The 26,378-nt window shown below is 41.4% G+C and overlaps 1 protein-coding gene across 2 annotated transcripts in view; it reads left to right on the forward strand.

Moving 5' to 3' along the window:
• The first annotated feature begins 1,509 nt into the window (after positions 1-1,509).
• LOC122993538 (probable E3 ubiquitin-protein ligase HECTD4) overlaps positions 1,510-26,378 on the forward strand; it is a 37,163-nt gene continuing 12,294 nt past the window's right edge. Inside the window, exons 1-49 of one of the 2 annotated variants that reach the window (XM_044367791.1) lie at positions 1,510-2,202; positions 6,782-7,329; positions 9,679-9,768; positions 9,859-9,986; positions 10,824-10,932; positions 11,791-11,929; positions 12,195-12,365; positions 12,473-12,665; positions 12,786-12,947; positions 13,295-13,408; positions 13,522-13,662; positions 13,753-13,988; positions 14,086-14,228; positions 14,380-14,450; positions 14,535-14,640; positions 14,790-14,910; positions 15,018-15,146; positions 15,532-15,656; positions 16,086-16,239; positions 16,334-16,437; positions 16,620-16,818; positions 16,920-17,039; positions 17,138-17,242; positions 17,331-17,494; positions 17,712-17,957; positions 18,445-18,637; positions 18,849-18,953; positions 19,063-19,151; positions 19,239-19,411; positions 19,638-19,773; positions 19,874-20,018; positions 20,134-20,300; positions 20,482-20,628; positions 20,723-20,907; positions 21,619-21,772; positions 21,879-22,159; positions 22,269-22,455; positions 22,556-22,637; positions 22,776-22,978; positions 23,157-23,292; positions 23,498-23,680; positions 23,841-24,005; positions 24,090-24,259; positions 24,398-24,513; positions 24,650-24,753; positions 25,064-25,225; positions 25,365-25,513; positions 25,654-25,733; positions 25,986-26,149. In XM_044367791.1, the coding sequence (XP_044223726.1) occupies positions 2,056-2,202; positions 6,782-7,329; positions 9,679-9,768; positions 9,859-9,986; positions 10,824-10,932; positions 11,791-11,929; positions 12,195-12,365; positions 12,473-12,665; positions 12,786-12,947; positions 13,295-13,408; positions 13,522-13,662; positions 13,753-13,988; positions 14,086-14,228; positions 14,380-14,450; positions 14,535-14,640; positions 14,790-14,910; positions 15,018-15,146; positions 15,532-15,656; positions 16,086-16,239; positions 16,334-16,437; positions 16,620-16,818; positions 16,920-17,039; positions 17,138-17,242; positions 17,331-17,494; positions 17,712-17,957; positions 18,445-18,637; positions 18,849-18,953; positions 19,063-19,151; positions 19,239-19,411; positions 19,638-19,773; positions 19,874-20,018; positions 20,134-20,300; positions 20,482-20,628; positions 20,723-20,907; positions 21,619-21,772; positions 21,879-22,159; positions 22,269-22,455; positions 22,556-22,637; positions 22,776-22,978; positions 23,157-23,292; positions 23,498-23,680; positions 23,841-24,005; positions 24,090-24,259; positions 24,398-24,513; positions 24,650-24,753; positions 25,064-25,225; positions 25,365-25,513; positions 25,654-25,733; positions 25,986-26,149 (7,641 nt within the window). In that variant the 5' untranslated portion in view covers positions 1,510-2,055. The remainder of the gene's footprint in view (positions 2,203-6,781; positions 7,330-9,678; positions 9,769-9,858; positions 9,987-10,823; positions 10,933-11,790; positions 11,930-12,194; positions 12,366-12,472; positions 12,666-12,785; positions 12,948-13,294; positions 13,409-13,521; positions 13,663-13,752; positions 13,989-14,085; positions 14,229-14,379; positions 14,451-14,534; positions 14,641-14,789; positions 14,911-15,017; positions 15,147-15,531; positions 15,657-16,085; positions 16,240-16,333; positions 16,438-16,619; positions 16,819-16,919; positions 17,040-17,137; positions 17,243-17,330; positions 17,495-17,711; positions 17,958-18,444; positions 18,638-18,848; positions 18,954-19,062; positions 19,152-19,238; positions 19,412-19,637; positions 19,774-19,873; positions 20,019-20,133; positions 20,301-20,481; positions 20,629-20,722; positions 20,908-21,618; positions 21,773-21,878; positions 22,160-22,268; positions 22,456-22,555; positions 22,638-22,775; positions 22,979-23,156; positions 23,293-23,497; positions 23,681-23,840; positions 24,006-24,089; positions 24,260-24,397; positions 24,514-24,649; positions 24,754-25,063; positions 25,226-25,364; positions 25,514-25,653; positions 25,734-25,985; positions 26,150-26,378) is intronic. The other variant, XM_044367799.1, reaches the window with a different exon arrangement.

Consider the following 26,378-nt stretch of genomic DNA (forward strand, 5'->3'; position numbering starts at 1 on the left):
ATGTATACAGCGAGTTTACAGAACCTTGTGTAAACAACTTGAGTCTGTAATCACAAACACGCCAAGGGAACTAGAGGTTGTAATAAAAATAAATAAACGAAAAGTTTAATAAATATCTTATAAAGCTTACAGTGGTTTTATGTTTTAACGGCTTTTTTTGTTTGTACATTCAGATACTGAAGAAATGTTTTGTTTGATATGAACAGTCAGCTCTGAAAAGTTTGGCTTTTTGCTTAAGAATTTGGATTTGTGAATAGAATATTTGGTCAAAAACAAATTAATCAAATAAAGCTATGAGCAGAGATTCAGTCATATTCCCACATTTCTCCAAAATAATATAATGTGTGGGTACATATGATCAGTAATAAATCATGACAATTTACTCCACAGTTGTTTTGTATGCAGGCAAAGACCAAAATAAACACACAAGACATCAATAATAACTGTAAACCACATGATAATTGCTCTGTAGACGTCTTTGTAATAAGTAGCGTTGATATAGGATATGGAGGACCACAAGTGTCAAGGAAATAGAAATTCAATCGGATTAAAAAATGGAATTTGAATCACAAAATTTGAATTTGTATTGTTTAACTTGAGTAATTGCATTGAAAAACTGAATCTGAATAGCATAATTTGAAATTGAATTTATTAGTTTGGAACTGAATTTCAGTAAACTTGAAACTAAATATGATATTATGAAATTGGATGCAGTTGCTCTGAAACTGTATTTGAGCCTCACTGAAAATTCAACTCTCTATATACTTTCACATTCGAGCAATTCAAATTCAAATATAAATGTCTCAAATTCAGTTTCTAGTGACATATATTTCTGCCCATATAGGCCACCAGGATGCCTGTAATAAAGCATTTGATTAATTAATGACTAATTGTACAATAAAAACAGGAATTCATAAATTTGGCACAAATCAATTAATTAATTCATAAATAATTAGACTAAATTACAAAGTAAATATTTTTTTTATATTTTAATGGGTAATAAAAGGAGGAATTATAAAAAAAATTACAAATTAAATAATAATCAATCAATAAATTGCTGTGATTTACAAAATGGTCAATAAGTAATATAATAGGCTAGGGCTGCAACTAACAATTATTTTAATTATCAATTAATCTGTCAATTATCTTCTCGATTAATCGATTAGTTGTCTGGTCCACAATATGTCAGAAAATGGTGAAAAATTTTGTTCACTGCTTCCCAAAGGCCCGGGTGATGTCCTCAAATATCTTGTTTTGGCCACAACCCAAAGATATTCAGTTTGCTGTCTTAGAAGACTAAAGACACCAGAAAATAGTAACATTTGAGAAGCTAAAATCAGAGAATTTGGACGTTTTTTCTTTAAAAATGACTCAAAATGATTAATCAACTATCAAAATAGTTGGCGATTAATTTAATAGTTGACAACCAATCGATTAATCGACTCGTTGCAGCTCTATATAGGTACCAGAATGAACTCATGTACGGAGAATGTTTTTGACAGCTTTTTTTCTCTCTGGCCCCGCGGTGCATGCTGGGAGCAGCTCGTTGGCCTTGGAAACATGGCGTCGCTCTGACAGCTGGGACGCTCATTATCTTCTCCGGCCACTGACACAGCGGGCTGAGCCGTTAGCGGAGCCGCCTGCCGTCACATTTTAACTGCGAGAGGAGCTCACGACAGATGTATTCTTTGTCCTGAAAAGACGGTCGTTTAAAAAGGTGTTATTATTATCATCTTTTAGTAGGAGTGTCACGCCCACTCTGCTCGGTAACGGTTATAACGATAGCGTACGGTAAGTTAGCCGCTAACGTTACTGTTAGCTAAAAGACCTGCCGTTACTGCCTGTTCACTGCCCGGGCTACCGGCCGTTAGCTCGCCCCGCAGCACTACAGCCTGCCTGGTCAAACACCACCGACAGATAACACGGCGTCAGTAACGTTAACTCTAATGATGTTATTGTAGCTCGCCGAGCAGCCTAGCTGGGGCGTTTCTGTCATTCTTGTCACTGAATTTTTAATGTTCGACCCCTTTGGCATCACTGCCGGAGGAGAGAGCGATGGGCTCCGGGGCTGTGGATTCCTCCCAGTGGCTCTCGGTGAAGGAGGAGACCATTTTCCTCCACGACGGACTCATTCGGGTCACAGATCTGGCCGAGCTGCCCAGTGAAATTGGAGTGTCGGAGCAGGGGGACACCGAGCAAGAGGTGAGTGAAATCTCACACAAAGGGTTATATACATATATATACATATACATATATACATATATTTATATATATGTACTAAACACACACAGGCATACACACACACACATACACACACACTGTTATGACCAGGGTGTCCTTTTGTTTTTGTTTCAGTGAAAAAATGTGTTTTCACTGTTAGCTGCAACACACCCTCGGTGAGAACGTTACATAGCGCTAACGTTTGCAAGTTTCCCTGCCCTGCTTGTTATTGATCCTGTCAAGCGTCACACACAAATGAAAGCATAGTTCCTGTTGTCTCTCCAAAATAGAAGTACTCTAATGGCTGTAATCTTAGCACAAAAGGACTATATTACATGTAGATTGTAAAGGACAATTTAATCACACAGTGTTTATTCTAATAGCACTCGCCAACTACGTTGTGTGGGCTTGTTGACATTTGCGAAATACCTCACATTTAAAGATCCCCTCCAGACATGTGAGATATAAAAATACTCTGATCTGATCTGATCTGGTCTTTCAACAACAGAAGTTCAGTTACCTCATTTAAATCCTTAAAATAATGTCTCATCCTTTTCCCTTATTGTAGAATCCAGAATTAGTGTTAATTTTGTCAGCTATTTTTCATTTAGTCTTAGTCTTAGTTAGGGCTGGGCAATACGGACAAAATCAAATACGATGTTCTTGACCAAATACCTTGCTATTGATATTGCATCAATGTAGTAGGGATGACTACTGGTGCTTTCACAAAATATTTACACAATGAGATTTTTGATAAATAATTATCAGTAATGTGGATATAATGACTAAGTGGGTAAGGGAAAATACTAGAGCAGCTAGAACAGCCTGGTAAGTTCAGAAAATGACGAACATATTTAGTCAGAGTTTTCTTTAACAAAATGAACATTATTCAGAATCTATGAATATGTAAATATTTCTCATTTCAAAAGTTTTAACTGCTGGACACAAAATGTCTCTTACTCACTGTAAAGTCCATTCTCAGTGTATGTTTACTGGAGGCTTTAAGTTGCCACTTTGCACTCGTGTAAGTTGCATACTGGACCACAAATGGCTCTAAACTATTTGTGATGTTACAAGTCATGCTCGTAGGCCCATCCCTTACACTGAGCACAGAGAAAGTCTCCATTTTCACTACATGAAAGTGAAAGCAGCATCATTCTTAAATCAATCTCTGCACATACATCATTCTGCGCAGTGAAGCTCAAACATCCAATTGTAGGAACAAGAAGCAAAACTCATTTTTGAATGGAAGGGGACTTTAAACAAGCTGGGTAAAAGGTGGCACACACTGCATATTGCCCCTATACCTCAGGTGTCAAGTTGCACATCTTCAGCTGTATTTGTAGTGTCAGTGCAGCTTTTTTATGCAGAGAACTTCTCAAACTGCACCAAAGAGGAAACATTTAATGTTAACTGGTTCCTCGAATAAATATTGGAGATGCACCTATGAATCCTCAGATGTTTGATAGTAAAACTGAAATAGCCGTTGTGGTATTTTAATACTGGAACTGCAGTTTTTCTTGAGTAACACACTTGACAGTAATCGTTAACCAAAATAATAATCTGTGCCACTCTGCTCTAAACATAATCAAGCAATGTTGTGTCAGATATTGGATGAATTTGAATTGTTATATCTTATTTTTGGCCAGAATGGGTTATGTTTACCTTTTTAAATGGCGACACAGCTAGCAAGTTATCCACATTTGATCTACAGTTGGATATATCACGAAACATGGCATTTGCTGAACTCCTTTTTTCACTCTTGTGCAAAGCAGAGGTCATTTTAATGTCAATCTTTATGTTAATATGTCTTAACATACAATACTGTGTAGTAAATGCGATTATGCTGGAGTAGGCTTTTATTTTGAAGGCACGATCTTTCAACCGGACGTGTCTCTGTTGTTAGATAGCAGAGACTTTATAGTGATGCCGATAGAAACTTCGAGGTAACAATGTATATTTGCAACCTCGATATTTCGGTACTCTACCACGTAATGAAGCTAGAGCTGGTAGTATCCAGCAGCCTATAGAGTACAATTGTTGCAGTACTAAACCACATGTTCATGTGTCATCTGATAAATGTGTGACTGTTGGTATATTATGATGCATATTAGTCACTAACAGAGATGGTAACCCACTTGATGAATGATTTATCTAACTGCTGCCATTACTGCATGTATCCTTAAGATTAGCACCAACATGTTCATGTTAAGTTCGTCCTGCATAGTGTGAACTGAGCCTCATGTACTTCATGTAACACAACTTATAGAAGGATTCACATCTGCAATAAACCATTCACATTTCAGGGTTTCTACTTGATGACAATTTTAACGACGTAACGCTTTCATATTCCTAGCTCAGATGCACAAATGTATTTTCAAAATTTTTGTTTGGTCAACATATAGCAAGCCAAGGAAACAACAAAAATATATTTTTAAACTATGACTTACAGTGCTGCTGCAATTTTTATTGTGTGAGGAAAATGACTCAAAGTTTAGTTCAAAATCCATGGATTTATTTTAAAATACAACAGTAGTCAAGCTCATAGCCATATGATGGGAGAGGTGGCATGTCTCACAATTCATACTGGGGGAAACTTTTTCACACAGACAGTATGCTGAGATTGGTGTAAGGCTTTTGTGCTCATCAACAGACACTACTTGCTTGATTTAATTTTTACAATGTACAGTGTAGTGCATTCAACTGTACTGATTCAGTTGGTTGTATTGCTAAAGTATAACCTCTTTTGTGGTTTTCTCTCAATCAAGTACTTAACTAATGCTATAAATGATCTGTTTGCTATTTGCCTTTCTCCAATTCAATACCACATTATATTCAATACTAGTATTACTACCATAACTAGCAATCGTTTATGTTATGACTCCTTGTGTTTTTACTAGCAGCTGTCAACCACATGCTGTTTACTGGCTGATAGAAGTGCATCTGTTTTATCAGCAGCTCTGACAGATGACAAACCAATGGTTAATTAATGAATGTGAATAAGTGGGATTGAATTAGACCAATCACCCTTTGTTTTGTCATTTCAATTAAACTCAGCACCAGACATGCAGTGGACAACACAACTTCTGAACTCATGCTTCCTGTTTAAGCTGCTCTATAACAAGTAGAAACATAGTGGAAGCGATGATGAAGGCACAATTACTGACAAGTGGACTTCTGACCCGGGGAAATGTGCAGGATGTTGCTAAATGTACTGTTTAGTGTAGCAGCTTTCATGAATTGAGGGCTACTTTATGCTATTACATCAGGGCATGGTTTGCAGCCAGTTTTTCCTTTATAGGTATGGCACCAGTGCCAATCATGCTGACTAACAAGTTACAAAGTGATATGAAATTGGACATTTGGGCATGTTATATAATCATATTCTTTAATTTCCATATATGTGGGGCCTATTGAATACAAAGTGTGGTTACATCATCCCTTGGATAATTTAACTTGAGCAAAAATGGTAACATGTATGTGGGTGAGACATTTTAATTAAAGCTTTTTGGACATGGGGAGGCACATGGACAGATATAGAAGATCCTGTACAAAACAAAATAGTGTTCAATATTACGTATGAACTTGATATAAAGCAGAGCTGAAATAGAAATATTAGCTATGTTTGTTAGTTTCAACCTCCTGTGTTAGTAGCTCATAGCAAAACATAGCAAAAAAAGGACATTCTTGCATCATTTGTTGTCAAGCCTGTGTCTTTCCTCTTAGTTTAGGTTATATTCTGATTCTCTACATTTCTGTCCAGCTGTATGACTGACTGGGTCATTCGACGCTGTTTTCATAGGTGTTGTGATGCTGACTATTTTTATCCACTTGCAGCAGTGTTTTGAAGAGCAAGGTGCAGAAGGCCCAGCATCCAGTTGAGGAGTGTTACTGTAACATTAGTAGCATTCCTGAAATAGAATCAATACAAATTGTGCCTGCTAAACGGTATCATAGATTTTTTTTTCTAGTCCATGATTCGTGGCCCACAGAGTGTAATCAATATCTGAAATGCTGCCTAAGTGCACATGAGGCACATTGTTTCACTTCTGATAAGCTATCCTAAATGTGTCTTGCTATCTCTTACCATTATGACATAGTCCAAAGAACTATACATGGAGGGTTTATGCTGCTGAAAGGATTCATAGTTGTACTGTAGAGATGCTGTAAGTTCTACCAGTAAATAATAGGGGTGTTATAAATAATTGGCTTAGTTTTAAACCAAAATGTTGGCTGCATATTAGACTACATTCTAATACACCTTGTGGATAAACTGTTTGTTTTTAATCTGCTGATGGTTGACCAGTCTTACCCATTGTTTTGTTAAAAGATGCCAGTTTAAAAGGGATTTTTTTTTCATTTTTCATTAAAATTTTCCTTTGAAAAATTTAATTTGCATCTAGCCATACTAGAAACATAGGTGTCATCTGCCTTATCAAAGGGTTTTTTGTTAAAGCTACAGACCAATTGTCACAATAATGACTGCTGTTGATATAAACTTAACATTTTAAACTATTTTTTTCTTTTCTCTCTTGCCCTTCACCATTTTCCTTCATTCCAGATCCTAACATTTGAGACAAAGAACCCGGTAGAGCTGGCCGAGCGTCTGCGTGCTGTTTGTGGTAATCAGAGCAACGCATATGCCCGCCTGCTGGAGTATCGACTCAATGCTCTGCGTGGCCTGTGGGGGGCGCAGCGGCAGCTGGCCCTGGAGGAGCAGCAGGAGCGAGAGGGGACTGGAGGGGCTGATGAGGAGACCTTGGCCTTGCTCAAAAGACAAGGTCTGCTCCAGCAACCCGAGCAGGCACCCTTCACCTCCCGTGTCGGTCTGCTGCTGGTCTTCCCCCTTTTGCAGTCCCAGACTCGCAGTGACCCAGCGCTCTGTGGTGTTACAGCAGAGGTACTGCTAGCCTGCCTCCGGGACTGCCAGCCGCTCAGCCTCAGCAAAGAGCCTGCCGACTGCCTGAATGGCTTGGAGGGGCTTCTCTGCTCCTGGCTGGAAGATGGGGCCCAGGAGTCAGGCCAAACGCAGGGGCACGCTCAGATCCTCCACACACCCAGACAGAGGGAAAACGCTGCCGCTGCACTCGTGGCACTCGCCTGTGCCAGGTAAGGCCATACACCTATTAGACACAATGACATAATAGGAAAATTTCACTTTTTTTTGGCTTAACCGCAACAGCGGGGTCAGCCCTACAAACGCATCAGTCCGTCACTGAGACACTGATTGACTGACCGAGTGATGAAGTTACACCATTCGTTGGCTGAACCCAGAATGCATTTTGTTTTTGTTTTAATATTTTTTAAGATGAGAATAGTGCCACTGTCACCAGGGTAACTTACTGTCAATTTCCACACGTTATATGCGTCCAGTGTCTTTTCAAAATAAAGTACTTCCATGTTCAAGGTAAATAAAAGCAACATAACAAATACATTTACAAATACAAACTTAACACACTTGAAACACACTGTATTGGGGTCATTCACACTTAGCATTAATGAGTTACTGCATTAAAACTATTTTTGAGGTTGTGGGTAAATGAAATAATACATAAAATATATTTTAAAAAATAGTCTACATCATTACTCAACCCTTCTTACAACAGCATCACATAGTCTACACCCAAAATCAGGTGCAATTTTTTTATTTTTTTTATTTTAAGTAATTTTAATGTTTTTCTTATGTGTACAGCACATGAGTTACAACTACTGTATGAAAAGTGCTTTACAAATAAATAAACTTACATGAAAACAGACGTGTTAAAAATGCTGTGACGTCCATGTCTGATAATAACCAGGCAACATACAAATTAAAAGCCCTCTAGTGTTTCATACATGGTCCAGCCATATAAGAGGTTTTGATCTACTCTTGTTGATGTTCTCATTCTCTCTTTACCATCTCACCTTCACACTTCTCAGTAGGATCCTTCTGTTGGCTTTTGAGTTAAAAAGACTTTCTGTAAACAGTGTGTTAAACCAATATTTAGTAAACCAATATTTAAACAGTTCAAATGTGTAACAGTGTATCTTATTAGTGAAAACATTACTTCAGTAGTAGGTTACTTCGTTAGTAACTCTACAAGTCAGTACACATTCTCTCTCCTCAATGTACATGCTGCATGAATGATCACATCTACTTTAATGCTCAATCCAGTCTGTCACCCACTGTAGCAGTTTTGCTTGGATATTTACACTCTGAGACAAAGGAGTCTGTCAGCTCATTGTCAGCATGGAGCTCTGATGTACTGACCTCCAACCAGTGCTCACAACTGGAGCTCAGTATAGTCTGTTAGCATGAGCTGCTAGCACTGCTGGAAAGCGATACTCCTGCAGGAAGAAAATCTTAAAAATTGAGGCCTTGTGTGAATCTCACTTTTAGCAAGTGCCATAATTCTCCAGCCAGTCACATGCATGGGGCAACAGCAGGGGCCTTTGGGCGATATGGGGCCCTACTGTATGCACCGTGTACCATATGGGGATTTTCTTCCTATACACAACAAAAGAAAGTAAACTCATGATTGTAATATAAAGGGTTTTATATTAATGTGTTTTTTTGTCACCTAGCCCATAGAAGAGTAGATTGAGCTTATTTTTTTTGCATTTGAGCCTGACCGCTGGCTTCTGCTGGTGACAACTGATCTTGACTTGTCAAAACCAGAACTCTCCACTCTTTGTTCAGCCTCTGTTGAGGCTGAGAGCTCTTTGTTGTGGGGAACCATCCAGCCCTGGTGCCTTTTTTACAGACAGTGGGAGCTAATTAAAGAGCTATCAGGTCTACTCCCCCCCACCCCCCCCACTCCCACTTCTGATGCAGTCGCTTAGTAAATTCACTATGTGCAGGGTTAAGCAAGCAAGCAAGTAGACTGTGTAGCCACATGCTTTGATATCAGATGTTGACAAGGTGTTTACATACGACGGTTGAGAGGGGGACACTGACACATGACTCATTTGTGTTGTCTATCACTTGCGGAACATGTAAACACTGAATCAAACATATGTTCCTCTACAGCACATGGCAGAATCCTCCTGGATTGTATCATACATACTTAGTGCCATGTGATATGTATAGTTTAAAAACTGATATTGTAATCTATGACATGTTGTTATCCATCCTTCCATTTTCTTTTTATTTCCAGTTGAGGATGTTATCTGAAGTGGCACTGACAAACCAAAATTTATTTATTTTTTTGGCCCAAGAGAATGGCAGAGTAAGATCTTCTCTGTGAATATAGAATTTCCTCAATGGTGCACTGTTAATAGTTAAGTCTTGGATGAGGCGAAGCAGTAAATGAACACTGCACATTTATTCAGATTAAAAATAAATATTGCATTATAATTCCCAGCACATTAATCAAGCCAGGCATGATTCAACTTATGGTCTCAGAAAGGCGTAACAATGAGCTTTCACTTTTGTTTCATACCGATGCTTCCTCACTAACCTTCCAAACTATTTTCCAGGGGATCTCTGAAGACCTTCATCCACACAGTTCACCTGCTGCAGAAACAAACTGATCTGGGCCAGCTCCCTGTGTCAGATGTCCTGTACAGGTTAGGATATGACTTTGGTTCACCTGATAATAATGATAATTATTAGTGACTTTCTAGACATGTAACCATCCTGCATCTCTCCTGCTTCAGACTTTTACTCTTGGAAGGAGGCCCAGGCTCTCCATCCTGCCTCTTGGGGGGGAAACACAGTGTGTCCTGGGGTTTTGAGGACATGCTACCTACACCTGATAATTCTGCTGGAGGAGCGGAGAGTAAAGGTAAAAACCCTTCGAATGTACTTTTGAAACTGTTAACTGATATCTTTCAGTGATGGCTATCATGTTTGCCCCGTGTTGTGTGCTTTACTTCTGCATTTGTAAAACCAAAAGATTTGAAGAGTAGGTCACAGCAGGTGCAGGTATGTCATGTGCTGGAATTATGTCTTGCCTACATACTGTATCTAGTTGTCTGGCTTGTGGATTGTAGAGAGGACTATGCTTGTCTTACTTGCCATCATAATACTGTCGTCCTTTCTGATTTATTTATTCACCTTTAGATTATTTATAATTCACTTTTTCTGAAGTGCATACCATGAAATGTTTGAAACCCCAACAAAGATGGATGGAGGAGAGTGCATTAACTTGTAGAAGGCTTAGTTGGCCTCATTTCCCTGTATGTTATATGAATACATATAGTGAAAACATTCAGGCTTATGGTGAAAATAGCGATAGGAGTTGTGACTGCGAGAGGTTCAGGGGATGAAGCAGAGGAGGAGATAGAGATGACTCACTCTAGAGCTATCGATTAGCTGACCTTGTAGAGTGACGGAAGCTGATCAGGGCCATGAAGCAAGTTTGCATATTTATATTTAAAGCTAACCTGACATTAGACCAGCCCTGAGTCTGTTTGCCTTTATCTCTGCAAGCAACGCAATCCTTAAATTTGAAAAACCAAGCAAAGTAAACAGACGCCTCTGCCTTGTTTAGCATCCCAATTCTCTCACCTGGTTTTGTCGACTCCTTTTTTGATCCCTCCCTCTACTTTTCATCCCAATCATCTGTCTTGTGTCCGTCATTACCCTCCTTTTGAATCCTTTTTGTCCCCGTGTCTCGCAGACACTGACCTGGGGCGCTGTCTAGCCACAGACGGGCTCTATCTGTATACCACTAACTCCTCTGGGAGAGGACTCAGCAAGCTGGGCTCTGGCTTACATGGAACACTGAGGTAATATGACACTCCCTCCCGCCTGCCTTTCTTTATCCGCAGCATTCAGAGAATAGCAAAAGAGAAAGACAGAAAGAGAGAGTGAAGCACTAAAAATATCCCTCATGACTTACTCATCCCAAAGAAACAGTAGGGCTAAATATTTCTTGGACTTTCTTAAACTGATATCTGCAACACACAGTCACATCCTCCCTAGCGGTCTTTGATTGACTCAGTTGATTTTAAAAGACACAAAAGGGCATTGTGTGCCCTGCATCTTAATTCCATACTGTGGTAGCAAATTACCCAATTTGCAAGCCAAAGGCAGCTTCCTTCCACAATGTGTTTTTAGAATTCAGAGGGCCCAGAGTTCACTTCTTTCACTTGTAGTATTGCTTGCAGAAAAGATTCATGTGCCAGTTTTAGGCCCGTGAGTTTGATAATTGTATGCTAGAAGTATCTCTAGGAACCAAAATTAAATGACCTACAGCAACTTGCACAATTCTTAGCAATGGCCTACAAACAACTTGATTTATAGACCTATAATTGCTTTTAACCGGCACGCCAAAGCTGTTCTTGAAGGATATATAGTTCTCTGAATTAATTGTCATGGTCAGCACTGAATAGGGTAAACAGGATGCTTAATTCCGTGGAACGAAGTGGGAATTTAATGACTGCATAGAATTTAAACACAATCAATTTGTAGATAATGTATACATGTAATGTGATGTGATTTTTTTGTTGCTACTCAACTCAATTTATTTACTTTACTCTCAAGTGTCTCAACTGGGTCTCTGACAAAAATGTCCATGTTTTAAATAGGAAAATGGAGTATTTAAATTGTACAGAAATGAATGCAGTGTGTTTGTGTTTGTGCAGGGGTTTTGTGTACTGTCGAAATGAAGAGTTGGAGCCCGGGTGGGTGGTGTTTAGCAGTGGTCGCCTCCTCCATCGTCCCTCCTCCTTCGATGCCAAGTCTCATCAGCTGTGCCAGGTCATTGACCCCTTCACCCTCCAGGTACCGTTCCGTTATGCCACTATTTTATATTAGATGTGAAATCATTTACTATATTTTACATGGTCTGTCTTGTATCATTTTCAAAATGCAGGATTGGGAATAGTATGGACATGCATATAGTATATGAATGAATTTATATAAAAGCATTGTTCAGACTAATTGTGACCATGCAGGGATGTGGTCTCATTAAATCCAGCTCTTAAAAATTCTATTGAAATTCAAGTGTAGCCATAACCCAAGCTAATGTTCACTGTGACATTTTCAGGTGTGCCAGATTGTGCCCATGCCAGCCCATCACTTCCCGGTGGGCAGCAGCATGACCACGCTGCACCTCTGCTCAGATGGAACCTACCTGTATTGGGTCTGGTCCCCAGCCAGTCTCAACGAGAAGACACAGAAAGGCCACTCTGTCTTCATGGATGTCTTTCACCTGTCGGTGAGTACCACATGCTCTTAGATATACAGTAGATTCATAGGTATTCCATTTGTTCATTACCATATTTCCATATTTGATGTTTTTTGTCCCCCGTGTCCATGGTGCAGACACAGACAGGGTTGTGCGTCGCAGACATCTTGCAGGAGAGGGTTATTCTAACTCGCAAGGAAGGCGAGTCTTCCAAGTGCTTGAATGAACTTCTCTTGAGTCGAATGTCACGCTTCCGGGCCTCCCATTCTGCCACATTGGCTGCTCTCACAGGCTCTGCCATCACCAACACTGTCAAAGAAGAACAGTCGGGTAATTCATTAGCAGAATATAGTCATCAAGAAATGATATATGCCTTATGGTGCAATTAATGTGATCCTTATGGCTATCAAACCTTTTCGTATCTTACATTCCTTTTTCACTTTTTCATAGCTGTCAACACTAGCTGTGGACTCCCTCTGAAGACTCTAAGAAAGACCCCAATGTATGTGTGTGGAACATATCTAGTGATGCTGGTCTCACCTCCTGGTGTATCTGGGAGCTCTGCCACACGCTCCCTGTTTGGGGGTACCAGCAGCCTGTCCTCGCTCAAAAGTAAGAGCACACACAGACATTCCTGCCAGTTTCCTATAGTATACTTTGAGTTTTCACATCAAGTTTAGCTGTTAGTAGATATCAAATGTTTTGATTATAGTCTGATTTCTGGTAGAAGTCCTAAGTGAGGAATCATGATATACAGTCATAGCTATCAAGTTTGAGTGCATTACATAGTTAAATGTAGCAAAGATAACATTTTAATATAGACCCTTACAAGCACTTGTGAAATACTGTAAATTACATAATTAATGATTTAAAAGTTTAGTGGTGAAAACCAAAAGAACAGCAATGTTTTGGACTATATTGTCAATGATGAGTCAACTTAACTTTTCCTTTTTGTCCAGTTTTAGCCTCCAGCCTGGTCTTTAACCTGGCTGATGGTCAGTTCAGCAGCCGCGCAGACCTCATTGATGCTCCTGGCAGTTCTCTAGGCAGGGGAGCCCAGGTGGCAGGGCTAGGTGAGCTAAGCTTTTGTCACATTGGACTGCTATATGTTCAATTTATATAGGATAGTCATATACTCCGTTTTTTAGCCAACTGACATTTATTTTTCTGACATGTTGCTTTGTAGGAGCATGTTACGATGCACTGAACAACTTGATCTGGACCTGCTCCAGTGATTACATAGATCAGTGGTGCAACCCTGGGAACCAAGCCTTTCATCATGTGTGCCATAGGCTCGGAGTGAGCCATGTCATCAAAGAACCCAAAGGTAGAAGACAACTACCCTGAAACCACCAGAGACTCTTAAAATGAGGTCAAAGAAGAGATGTGATCATTTGTTTTACTTGTCCTTTCACAGAGGAAACCGTGACCACTGGCGAGGTGATCAACCAGCTACTTCATCATGTGGGTGCTATGTGTATCCACCAGCTCAATCTGTTGGCAGCCAGCAGCAACAGCCTGCCCCTCGGAGCCCTGCTAGGCAAACAACATCCCATAGAGGCCCGTCACTTCAGCAGCATCTGTGACATTATGGAGAAGGCCATGGTCAACGGAGATACCTGCATCATCCGCTGTATTTTGGTCGTGTTCCAGGTCAGTGTTAGGCGCAGCTGGTGACAGCTTTTATATATATGTATATGTATCATTTGAGTTAGTTCATTTATTTCTTGGTGTTGTCTGTCTTCTCCAGGTTGTGTTTAGGTTTTTCAATCCTCAGTCAGAGCAGAACAGGGAGAGCGTTCGACGGTCAGGTCTACTCCTGTGGCAGCTACTCATGGCTCCAGTTGATCAGATAGGAGCAGAGATACAGAGAGAGGTGTGCCTGGCCATTAGGTGAGTTTAACATGTAATTAATTCCAAATATAGTCTACTATATATATATGAATATATATATGAATATATATGAAAATAACAGTTAAATGGTGTTTTATATAACCAGTGATAAAAATTATATTCAAATCTTTGTTTTCCTCTCTGTCTGTAGCTCAGGCCTGAATACTTTGTATCAAGGGGAGGCTGAACTCAACAAACTGCTGAAACTAGTTCTAACTGAAGGTGATTATTGATTTTAATAAAACTGTCACTTTCAACTTTTTTTGTGAAAGTTACTTACATGGTGTGTGTTTATGTGATGTTCAGGTGAAAGGAACAGTGGCCTCTCTCAACTTCGTGATGTCATCCTTACCAACTTGGCAGACCAACTGCAGAAGAATAGATTTGGAAGTGAAGAAGATGACCACTACAGGTAAGCAGCAACCCTGTAACTATATGGTGCAATATAATTTTTATAATTATGCGTTTGATAATTAGCATAGTACAATGTCATGTATTAAAAACCTAAGTTAGGTCCCTATAATTATCTAATTATTTAAGGTGTCTCTCTCTCTTTTACAGACTGAGTGATGAGCTGCTGCATTGTATCCTCAAGACAGTAGTCCGGGAATCCTGTCTCGTCATTACCAAATGTCAGACTGTCGCCCGAGACGACTTCCAGAAACTGCTCTCCACTGTGCCAGTATGCATATCTGTTCAGCAGCACTAAATGCCATCTGTGCTTACCACGATCACATGGTTTGTCTGAGTGCACTTGTACCAATTTGACATGGTTTTCCCTCTCTGTAGGTGGTCTCACCTTGTCTGCGCTACCTCATGGCTGTTCAGAACCACCTTCTCAGTAACACCATTCTTATCCGTCCAGATGATAACGACGACAGTGACAGCTCCCTACAAGGGGAAACAATGAAGGTACAGGTAAACATCCCCTTTAATACCCCTACCTCTGTCCTCGTGGAGTCTGTCTGCCTGACTGTCGGTGAGAGAGCAACCCACAAAACGGAGCAATGGGACATGGATATTCTTTTGTGCTCATTGCGGTTTTATCTATATCAGTTTACAGTGCTATATTATCTAAGGATGTGTTATTTTTAAATATTGCTGATCATGGTTGTCGATAAAAGGATGAAAGCAGCTTAGATTGTGCTTCTAATATGGAGGTTTTTTTTAATTTACAGACATAAAAATAAAGTAGTGATGTGTGTACACCTTTGATATTGCATGAAAGAGATACTGTATGATCACTTAAAATCTTGGAAACAGTGTTACCGAAGTGTGGGCATATTCTGTGTGTGGTCCTCAGGAGCTGCAAAGCAGCATCCTGTCCCTAGCAACCAAGATCCTGGTGGGATGTGATGAGGTGCTGGAGACACTGCAGCAGGTGACCACAGCTCTCATTAACAGCGACATCCCTGACAGGGAAACCAGGTGAACTTTTAACTCCACTTTAAATTAGCTTTGCAGGGCAGGAAAATTATCTTATAGGTCAACCAGCCACACACACACTGCATGAGCAGATGTTTTTTCTTTTGTTTTGTTTTTTAAGTTAATCTGTGCCGTCAACTGTATGAAACCATAATGTAACTGACAAAATTAAAAAACAGACATTTGTTTGCTTATGTGGCTCTAATGCACAATTTCACAGTGAAACAAGATTTAAGTAAGCCAGAGTAATGCTGCAGCCTCCTCAAAAATCCTGAGTGAGTGCACAAAAAATCATTTATGGCCGTAGTTTTGTTTTTTGTTTTTAAATCACATTGGCTGGTGATAATTTTCCACCCTGCTTTTATTTTAACGCCTCAACCTACCTAATCTCTCTTATTTTCAGATACATCACCTGTTGCTTTTTATCCTCAGGTTGAAAGGCCTGGAACAGGTAACCAAGGCCACCATGCTGGGGCACCTGCTGCCAGTGTTGCTCACCTCTCTGATGCACCCCAACCTGCAGACCCTAACACTCGCTGACGCCCTCATGCCTCAGTTAGTCCAGCTGGTCCTCTACACAAGCCAGGTTGGAGTCTTGCCAGTCCAAAAGACAAAAACGTTTTTCCTTGAGTAGGAAAAGCAGTCATCACTAAAGAATCTTTCCACACTCTGTTTTCCAGACTGCCCTGTTACTAAAGACTCAGTCTCCACTTTTCACTGAAGAGCTTCCACTCATGGGTGGCTCTCTAGGGCAGGGGGCAAAAGCATCTGCTGCTGATGACAAGTAAGTTCTCAGAAGGTCCACCAAAAAGATTGTCAATCCTTAATCGATCTGATTACATATTGAAGCCCTTTCTGCGTAATTTTGTATTCTAATGAGATACATCTGATTTTATTCTGATTATAGCAGGGTATCAGAAAAATGTATCAGTTGTGATCTGTTTGTATCCTCATTCTTAATATTAGAATTCTTGATGAACGTGAGGAGCCAGGTTTCCTGACTGGACTGAAGATCCCTGCCCCATGGGCTGCTGGGAAGACAGTAGAGACTGTGCATCCTGTGCGAGACAACTATAAGTTCAAGGAGACTGTACACATCCCAGGAGCCCGCTGTCTGTACCTTCGTTTTGATTCCCGCTGCTCTTCACAGTATGACTACGACAAGGTATTGACTCTCACAGCACGCTGCAGGCTAAATGGCATTCATCCTTTTGTAGCTGTTACATGCATTTTGTGCCACTCTAAACGTATTCTGTAATATTTTAGTTGGTTATCTACGCTGGTCCCAACACAAACAGTCGTAAAGTAACAGAATATGGAGGAAACACTCTGGGATATGGCAGTCGCAGTGTCTTGGGGACAGGATGGCCCAAAGACCTTGTCAAGGTAAAAGAAGCTGTATAGCACATAGACAGATTGAGCACAAACACACACAGCGAAGCACAGTCTTGAAGAGCTACATTTATTTTCTTGTCGTGCTGTAGGTTGAAGGTGACACCGTGACCTTTTCCTTTGAGATGAGAAGTGGGCGTGAACACAACACCCCTGATAAAGCCATGTGGGGGTTCTCCTGCACTGTCAGAGCTCAGGTAAAACATGGTAACATTGGCATGTCCCAGTTTGGAACATAATGCACAACAGATTATTCTGAAAATGTTCTTGTGGTTTTGATTACAGGAGTCATCCGAGGATGTCTCTGGAGGCCTTCCCTTCCTGGCAGACCTTGCACTCGGCCTGTCAGTGCTAGCCTGCTCAATGCTCCGCATTCTGTATAATGGGCCGGAGGTGACAAGAGAGGAGGATGCTTGCCATGATTTGCTCTGTTCAAAGCTCCTGCAAAGGTGACACAGCTAAATAAAAATATCCTAAAAACTCCACCCAGGTATCGATTGTCAATGTGATAAATATAGTACAATATGAGAATTAAAACATATCTTCAGTGGTTTGTAGGGGAACACAACAAGTACATATATACTATATTATCCACATTTATGAGGAGAAGGGGGAAACCCTCTAAAAGAATGCAGATTGGTGACAACCTTTGTTTTTTTTCCTCAGGTGTCAGTGGCAAGTGGAAGCAAACGGTGCAATCTCTCCTGCCCTCACACCCAGCCCCTCACCTCTGCCCCTGACCATTGAGGAGGACCGGGAGTTCACCTACCCCTCTGATGTGCTCATTCCACCCCCAGGCCTTATGCCAGGGGCCTACTTTGATTTGCCTCGTATACGCCTGCCCCCTGGCATCATGGGTAGACTACGAGAGGTGTCTGGAAGGGCACGACCACAGTTTCGTCCTAGCATCAAGTAAGAGGGAGGGTCATGCTGTCACAGTATAAGTGTATGCATGTAACATCGCAATGGTCACTCCTCCTGAGTGGCAAATATTCAACATCTGCCATTTATGCATTCACATGTATTAAAACCTAGAAAACACTTCTAAAATGTCAAAGCTAAGGAGGAGCCAAGCAGCATTAAGGGATGCTTTCTACATAACTTAAACTAACTAAGATCACAGTTTTCTCAATGAGTGTGAGAAAATCAAAATATTTTTTTCAAACCTGTCCACAGTTGATCAGAATATTTTTGAAGTCCTTGTGATTGTGGTTGCCTTTGTTCGTTTTCCTCTCAGTGTTGCAGCAATACTGTGTTTGGTTAGTTTGTGTGCATTTTTTTTTTTTTTTGGTAAGGAAGGTGATATCACTTGAAAAAGTGCTTATGCATACCCTTAATATAGTCAAACTGTTTTCTTGTCAAAAGCATAACTTCTACACTTAACTATTTTTTCTTGAAGGGAGGTGATCAGGCCAGATGTTATGGAGGAGGTTATTGTATCATGTGTCATAAAACATCTAAGCCTGGTGGATGCTCTCCAGTCACTCGTCAACTACCAGTACCGTGAGGATCACGTAGAGGAGTATGACCTGGTCTGTAAGATCATGGCTGAGACCTTCAAGAAGATCAATGCAATGGAGCGTCAGCTGCAGGTGAGCTACTGTCATAAACTTACTAAAAAAAAGAAAATATGAGAGTATTACTAAAAACACCAGAACAGGTTATGTCAGTAGATTATGTTATTAAGGTTAAGGTCGTCCAAAGGACCCAAGTTTAGCTAACAAAAGTAAATTGAGCTACCAACCTGAACAGCACCAATAAGTGTCTAACTCTGTGTCTAATTATCTTCTGTGTTGCTTTCAGAGTGTAGCAGAACTGGAGCAGAAGTGGCAGAATGAGGCAGAGGAGGCCCAGCAGGGAAAACTGGAGAACAACACTCCGTTCTTTCACGACTACCACTTTTTTGAGGTACCGTGCCCCATACACACTTTACAACTTTTTCTCAAGAGATTATAGTGTTACCACTACAATTTGCTGCGATATTCATGATTTATTTATTTATTTTCTTTTGTGCCAGAACAAAATTAAGGAGCTGGAACTACTTTGCTCCCTGAAGGAGGTCCCACTTGATTTTAGTGACTTGGAGAATGTTGTTCTTGCATTGAGGCAAGTAATTTGAAATAAATTAGTACAACACCACCTGGGTAGTCATGGGTCAGTCCATGCTGTAACATTATGCATCTGCACCAACAGGGAGAAGTTCTTTCAGGAGGTAAACACCATGCACCTCAGAAGTAGCACCCCACTGGCTAAAACTAAGGCACTGGTGAAGAGTCTGATGAACCGCACAGAGCTGCTGCTACATGTAACCATCGCTCCACATTGCAGAAGTCTGACCACCACACCTGCTGGCACACCAGGGGCAGGTACACATCATCTTTTTATCAGTTATCTTCCGTTAATAATTAATTACTAAACTAACCCTTGTGGGACTGCAGAATCGGGATTAGAGACTTGTTCTGTTCTCTCTATTGATTCAATTGACAAAGCGGTCTGAATTTAATGTATCACAGGTTTTATTTCTGTGTATCAATGTTTCCATCACTCAGTGTTCTCCAGTGACTTATTTTCAATTGTCATTTTTTGTGTCAGCCTCTAAGTCAGTGTCAGATGCCAAGACTGTGATGCCCATGGTGAAGCAGCCTGTCTTCCTGCGTAGCATGTCTGCACCCTCTGACTTGGAGATGATTGCTAACCAAGACTTGGAATTTACACACGCTACTCAAAGGTATTTCTCTATTTCTGCTTAATAGATTTAATGTTTGAGGCTTATTGGAATAAATCAAAGTTGAGTATATTCCTTTCCTTGTTTTCTTTTGTACCTGTAGGAGGCGACACCACCCTACCAGTCATCGCAGCAGCTCATTTACCCTGCTACAATCTCTGGCCATCGAGGACAGCCGTGACAAGCCAACATACAGTGTGCTGCTGGGACAGCTCTTTGCTTTTATTGGGACTACACCTGACCAGGCTGTTAGTCTGTTACTCATCACTCACTCTTTTTTTAACTGAGTTGTCTGTTACCATATCTGCATGAGAATCATGGTAAATTCTAGTCTGACATTGAAATCTTTTATACCTTCTGTAGGTGTCAAGCAGCAGTTTCCTGTCTGCCGCGCAGACACGTTGGAGACGTGGCAGCACACGGAAGCAGGCACTTGTTCATATGAGAGAATTACTCACTGCTGCTGTCAGAGTGGGTGGGGTCACCCACCTGGTGGGGCCTGTCACTATGGTACTGCAAGGAGGCCCAAGGTAAGAGAAGGGAGCTATAACCGCTATCTACCACAGTTCCACCCTACATACACACACACACACACACACACACACACACACACACACACACACACACACTAACCCACAAAAACATTCTGATATACTCAGATAAAAATGTTTGATTGTGTGATTACTCTACACATCTGTGTTTGTGTGCCAGAATTGAGGAGCTGACCTGTGGTGGAATGGTAGAGCAGGTGCAGGAGGCCTTTGGAGAGACCATGACATCTGTAGTGTCACTGTGTGCGCGTTACCCTATTGCCTGTGCCAACAGTATTGGCTTGCTTTGCACAATCCCCTACACCAGGCAAGAGAATTCATGTTGCATTATTCCTCTTTTCATTTGTTCCTGTGTTACCAGATGCACAAATTACCCTCATTTGTTATCTGTGTTACTATAGGAGTGAGGAGCAGTGCCTGGTTCGGAGTGGGCTGGTTCAGCTCATGGATAGTCTATGTAGCTTGAGTGGTCAAAGAGAATGCAGCTCAAACGAGAAGCAGACCAAAAAGCAGAAGGTGGCCACCATGGCCTGGGCTGCTTTCCAGGTGCTAGCCAACCGATGCATCGAGTGGGAGAAGGTCGAAGGTATCCAATCCAATCCACAATATTTAGCACAACAGAACACAATAAAATGATGAAGGACACAATAGGATAAAAGTAATAAAATAAGATAAAAACAAATAAAATCAAATAAGATAAAATCAAATAAAATTGTATAAAAACAAATAAAATAAATAAAATAAAATAAATAAAGTGCACCGCTCACACAAGGTGCAACACGCTACATGGTGTCAAAAGCCAGAGAGAAGAGGTGGGTTTTAAGAGGAGATTTAAAATGAGACAGTAAGGAGGCCTGTCTAATGTGCAGTGGCAATCCATTCCACAGTTTTTGAGCTGCAATAGTAAATGCTTTTTCACCTCTGAGCTTAAGCCTAGCTTTAGGCACTGTCAGAAGCAGCTGGTCAGCTGACCTGAGAGAGCGCCTGGGAGTGTAGGGGTGCAGCAGCTCAGAGAGGTAAGGTGGGCTAGGCCATTCAAGGCTTTAAAAGCAAATAAAATAATTTTAAAATGACTCCTAAAATGGACGGGCAGCCAGTGGAGTGAAGCTAAAATAGGTGAAATGTGCTCATACTTGCTTGTATGTTAAGTTTATGGCTACTGACTCTGATCACATGTCAACAGCTATCAGGCGGGAATATATTTGTGTTGAAAAAAGTGTTAAATATCTAGTGCAGGCAAGAAGAACCTGGTATATTTTAATGATAGGTCAATAATCATTCTTCTTTCTCTTCATAGGTGGGTCTACAGATGCAGTGCACTCTGGTCTGGCACGGCAGGTGTCCAGCCTGCTAACCAATCACCTGGCCAGAGCCACTGAGTGCTGTGGGAATCAGGCAGCTGGCAATGATGCCTTACAGGATGTGCTCAGTCTGCTCAATGACCTTTCCAGGTAAATGTCATGTGTGTATATCATGTGCTTATTTATATCATGTTCTGTGTATTGTCATGTATATGTGTGTATTTATATGGTGTATGTATTTGTTGTTGTATTCCAGGAGCCACATAGGAAAAGCTATTCTGAGCCAGCCAGCATGTGTTTCTAAGCTCTTGTCTCTGCTGCTTGACCAGAGACCTTCCCCAAAGCTGGTACTAATAATCCTGCAGCTATGCCGAGCTGCTCTGCCTCTCATGAGTGTGGAGGACTGTGGTAATGTGGCCCTGCCCTCATGGAGCTACTCTATTAACACACTAGATGCTGAGCAACAAGATGCTAGTGACCCTGCCTCGCGTATTGCTGCTTTGCTGCTAGCCAAGCTGGCAGACTATGTAGTACCAGGTTAGTCTTTCTCAACTTCGAGTACTGAATACATGTTTGTGGTGAGAGTGGAACTTGTAAGCGATAAGCTCTTTTGTTGCTTTTATTTACACTCTTACTTCTTTGCCAGGCTGCCAAACGCTGCTCTCCCCCAGCTCCTCTGAGCCAGACACTAGTCTGTCCCGAGCCAGCTCCAAAGGAGCTCTGAAGTCTGAGGATGTTGGGGAGGAGGGAGAAGCGGTTGATGGCAAGCTATCAATCTTCATCCACAAGAGAGAGGACCAGTCATCTCATGAGGTTTTACAACCACTTCTCAGGTAAGATTGCCTCAAAAATCTTTTTTTTTTTTTGTTTCACATTAGTGATCTTACTCTGGGTTTCTCTAACATCTGTTCTTCCACCCTCTGTAAAATGCAGCAGCTCAGAGGGACGTCCTTTTCGGCTTGGCACTGGAGCAAACATGGAAAAGGTGGTCAAGATGGACAGAGACATGACTAAAGTAAGATTTTTGAAATGCTGAAAAAAAACTGTACCCAGAATTTAAAAGCATATATTCCCAATGTGAAAAGAAGTGTGTCTGTAGCTTTATTCGAAGCGCCATCCTTAGCTCTGCTGTCCTATTTTAAACCGTCTCTAGAGTGGAAGCTGTGAGGTGATCACAGAGGAAGCATCTGCTGCCCTGAGGAAGGCCAACAAGTGGGCCCAGTCCGGTCTGATAGTTAGTGTTGGTCCACCTGTGGAGACACTGGCCCAAGAGACTGCTGGAGGCATCACCACTGGTGACAAGAAGAAAACTGCTCAAACTGCTGTATGTAGGGACAGGAACGCTGATCTAGCCAGGTAAATAAACAAGTAGTCATATAATTACTATTTTTGCATACTGACACTGAGTGCGTGTGGATTTGTCTGTCTTTATAGGTAGATCGGTACGCCATGTTTGGGTCAAAATGTGTCTGTGACAGACTTATTAGTCTTGAATGTGGTTTTGATATCTGACTGCAAAACTTGCATTCAACAGGTCAGACCCCGTCAGGCCATTCATCAGTGGCCATGTCGCCAACAGTATGGCTGCTGAGGTTATTGCTCTGCTGCATAGTCTGCTCACTGCTCCTGAGTCCAACACCGCTCAAATCTGGACCACCACTGCTGAAAAAGTAAAGAGTTATCATGTTTCTACCTTCATAACAATTGTTTTCTAGATAGTGGTAACTGATAACTTGCTACAAAGAAGTTTACTGGAGAGTTTTCAGTTATTTAATCAATTAAAAATTAATATTTTATTCTGGCTGGCATGTATTTGAATCTATATGATGCTGTTTCTCTTAAACCTAATGCTTTCTCACTTGGGGTTTGTGGTAGGTGCTCTCCCGGGCGCTGATGTTCATCCCTCAGCTGGGGAAGTACGCTGAGAGTATTTTGGAGAATGGGAGCAGCAGTGGCAGGAAACTGGCTAAGCTTCAGGCCATTGGCAGGCAGGCGGTTGCTGCACTCTGTGCCCTAGGTGGCTTCAAAGAAACCATTAAGATCGGCTCTGAGGTCCAGGTTAGTTAAGGGAGGCAAATCAGTGGAGATGCGATGCTCACGCATTGTCTCACATGTGCATAATTTGCATTATAGATAAAAAGCAGATCAACATGGCGTCATCTTTTTCATTGAAAGCGTTGACATGTTGGAATTGAAATGTGTTTCCTCTGCTCTGCAGGTGGTAGGTAAAGGAGTGCTGGGCAGCGTGGGTATAGTTATGTCCATCAATGAGCAGGAGGGCATTGCAACAGTGAAATTCCCCTCTTGCGAGTATAGGAAAGCTTGCAAAGCCTCAGATATCCTGACAGTACCTATATCACGCCTCTGCACACCCAGATCTGAGGTAAGAGCTCCAGCATCAAACACAACTGCAGACCTTTTTATGCAAAGGAGTAGCCTGAATTTCACTTGTCTCTTTTTTGCTCAGGCACTCCCCCTGTACAAACTGTCAATCACTGAAAAGGTGGTACAAGCAGTGCAGTCCATGCTTCTGCCACAAGAGGGCAGTCTCTCCATTCACACATCTCTACCAGCTACAGGAGATGGCTCCAGCCCGGTAATGGCTGCAGTTCGCTTGCTGGCTGAAATCAGAACCAGGTTAGTAAACAGTGATGTGAAGCCCTTTGACACTGTAACTTTTATCATGTGATATAAGGATGTAGAAAATGCTATGGATGTTTGGCGCCAAACCATAGAGTGAACAAAAATCACAAGGTTCTTGATTATATTTTTCAGGGCATGCTTGGTGATGGCACAGCTCCTGGAGGATAGCTCCTTCTGTGAAGAGTTCATCCAGCAGTGTCCTGCTGCTGTTGAGGTGCTCAACCTGGTTGCCCAAGAATGTAGCCCTGGTGAGAATACATACTGGCATATGAAATAATTTGAAGACCCCAAACCTCTCGATTACAGGATAATATATTTAGTTTGTATCACATCATACACTGTGTGGCAGCTGTGTGTCTGACAGAGTTGTGTCATCTTGTGCAGGGGAGCGCCTCGGCATGGTTGAGGCTCAGTGTGAAAGAGTGAGAATGCTTTACCGGGACTGTGCTCGGCCACCACCTCCACCACTGCAGACTGACAGACGCCAGGTGGGAGTTCAAATTTCTAGTATAGTTTTTGTTTTCATTACCAGAATTTTTGCAGTGACTGACAACAAGCACAAGTGAGAAAAACATGATGACTCAGCTTTTCAAAAAAAATAGTTTTGGTGTTAATAGAAAACCACTAAACTCAGTTGAACATGTTTTTAAATGACTGTCAGCCAAAGGCAAGATTATTACAATTTGAAATTTTCACATTAGCACAATCCATTTGGTAATTAATAGATTAAACACATTCAGATTTGTTGTTCACACAATTTGTTGTTATCTTATCCCTCCGCTGTGCTTGCCTCACCAGCCCAAGGAGATTACCTGGTGTCCATCCAGAGTGTTTCCCCCAGTCCGCGCTTGCATGTTCTCATCCCGTTTGACCTCCGTCACTTTCTTGGCTGATCCCAGTGCTGGAGGAGGGCTGCCAAGGGGCACATTCATCTACGCCACCTCTCCTGTACCAGTTCAGGTGGGCATATCACTGCAGAATTAACTCCTGCACTAATCTTTGCTATCTCAGATTGTTTGAACATGTGTTAGTGAGATAAACATGCTCTGATCCTTCTGCCTGTCCACAGTCTTTAGTTTGCTTCTCTTTGACCCTGCAGGCCCCATCCTTTTACTGGGAGATAGAAATTGTCTCCTATGGAGACTCTGAGGAGGACAGTGGGCCGATCGTGTCCTTTGGTTTTGCTACTGAAGCAGAGAAGCGAGACGGAGCATGGACCAACCCTGTTGGCACATGTCTCTTTCACAAGTATGTTCACCTCCATACATATTAACACTAAGAGATTCCATCTTTGTGATATTTTCCCACTGCTCTGTCTCCCACTGGAGTTCTGACTGCTATCTTTCTCTTATGTGTTGTTCCATCTTTGTCATGTCTGTCTGTGTCAGTAATGGTAGGGCAGTGCATTATAATGGCTCCAGTCTGCTCCAGTGGAAGAGTGTCAGGCTGGATGTGGCTCTACTTCCTGGTGAGACAGACAACATTTTTTTTTTCTCTATGTACAATGTTTCTTTTGTTTGATTTAGTCAATCTAGAGGCCATACTGTATGCTATGGCTTTGAACTACTGTGAAGTCCTCAGTAGCATTGAATCTTATCTGGCTACTCTTTCAAAACCCGTCTTGCTTCCTTAATATGAGCTCTATCTAGAGTGACAAAATTTGAAAGGATGTCCTTTTGCAACAAATCCAGGTGGTAATCTTGCATTTGCACAAACACAGGTGACGTGGCTGGAATAGGCTGGGAGCGTTCTGAGGGCACTCCTCCACCCCCTGGTCAGGCCCCTAAAGGGAGGGTCTACTTTACCTACTGTGGTCAGCGGCTCAGCCCCATCCTTGAGGATGTAGCTGGTGGAATGTGGCCCCTGGTACACATTCAAAAGAAGGTAGGTTTCTGTTGGCTAAAGTGACCTTGAAAACTCTGTATTTTAACTAAAGTTAATTGCAATTTTATTTATATAGCACATTTCGTTACAAGTAAGCGCAATGTGCTTTACATTGAAAAATAAAAATATAGGTATAAATATGAGAACATAGGTAACATAAGAAATATAAATATAAGAATATAAGCATGAAACATACACCTAAGTAAACTTATAATTTGATTCTGCACCC

The sequence above is a fragment of the Thunnus albacares genome, chromosome 2 (genome assembly GCF_914725855.1).
Source record: "Thunnus albacares chromosome 2, fThuAlb1.1, whole genome shotgun sequence".
In the NCBI taxonomy this organism is placed as follows: domain Eukaryota; kingdom Metazoa; phylum Chordata; class Actinopteri; order Scombriformes; family Scombridae; genus Thunnus; species Thunnus albacares.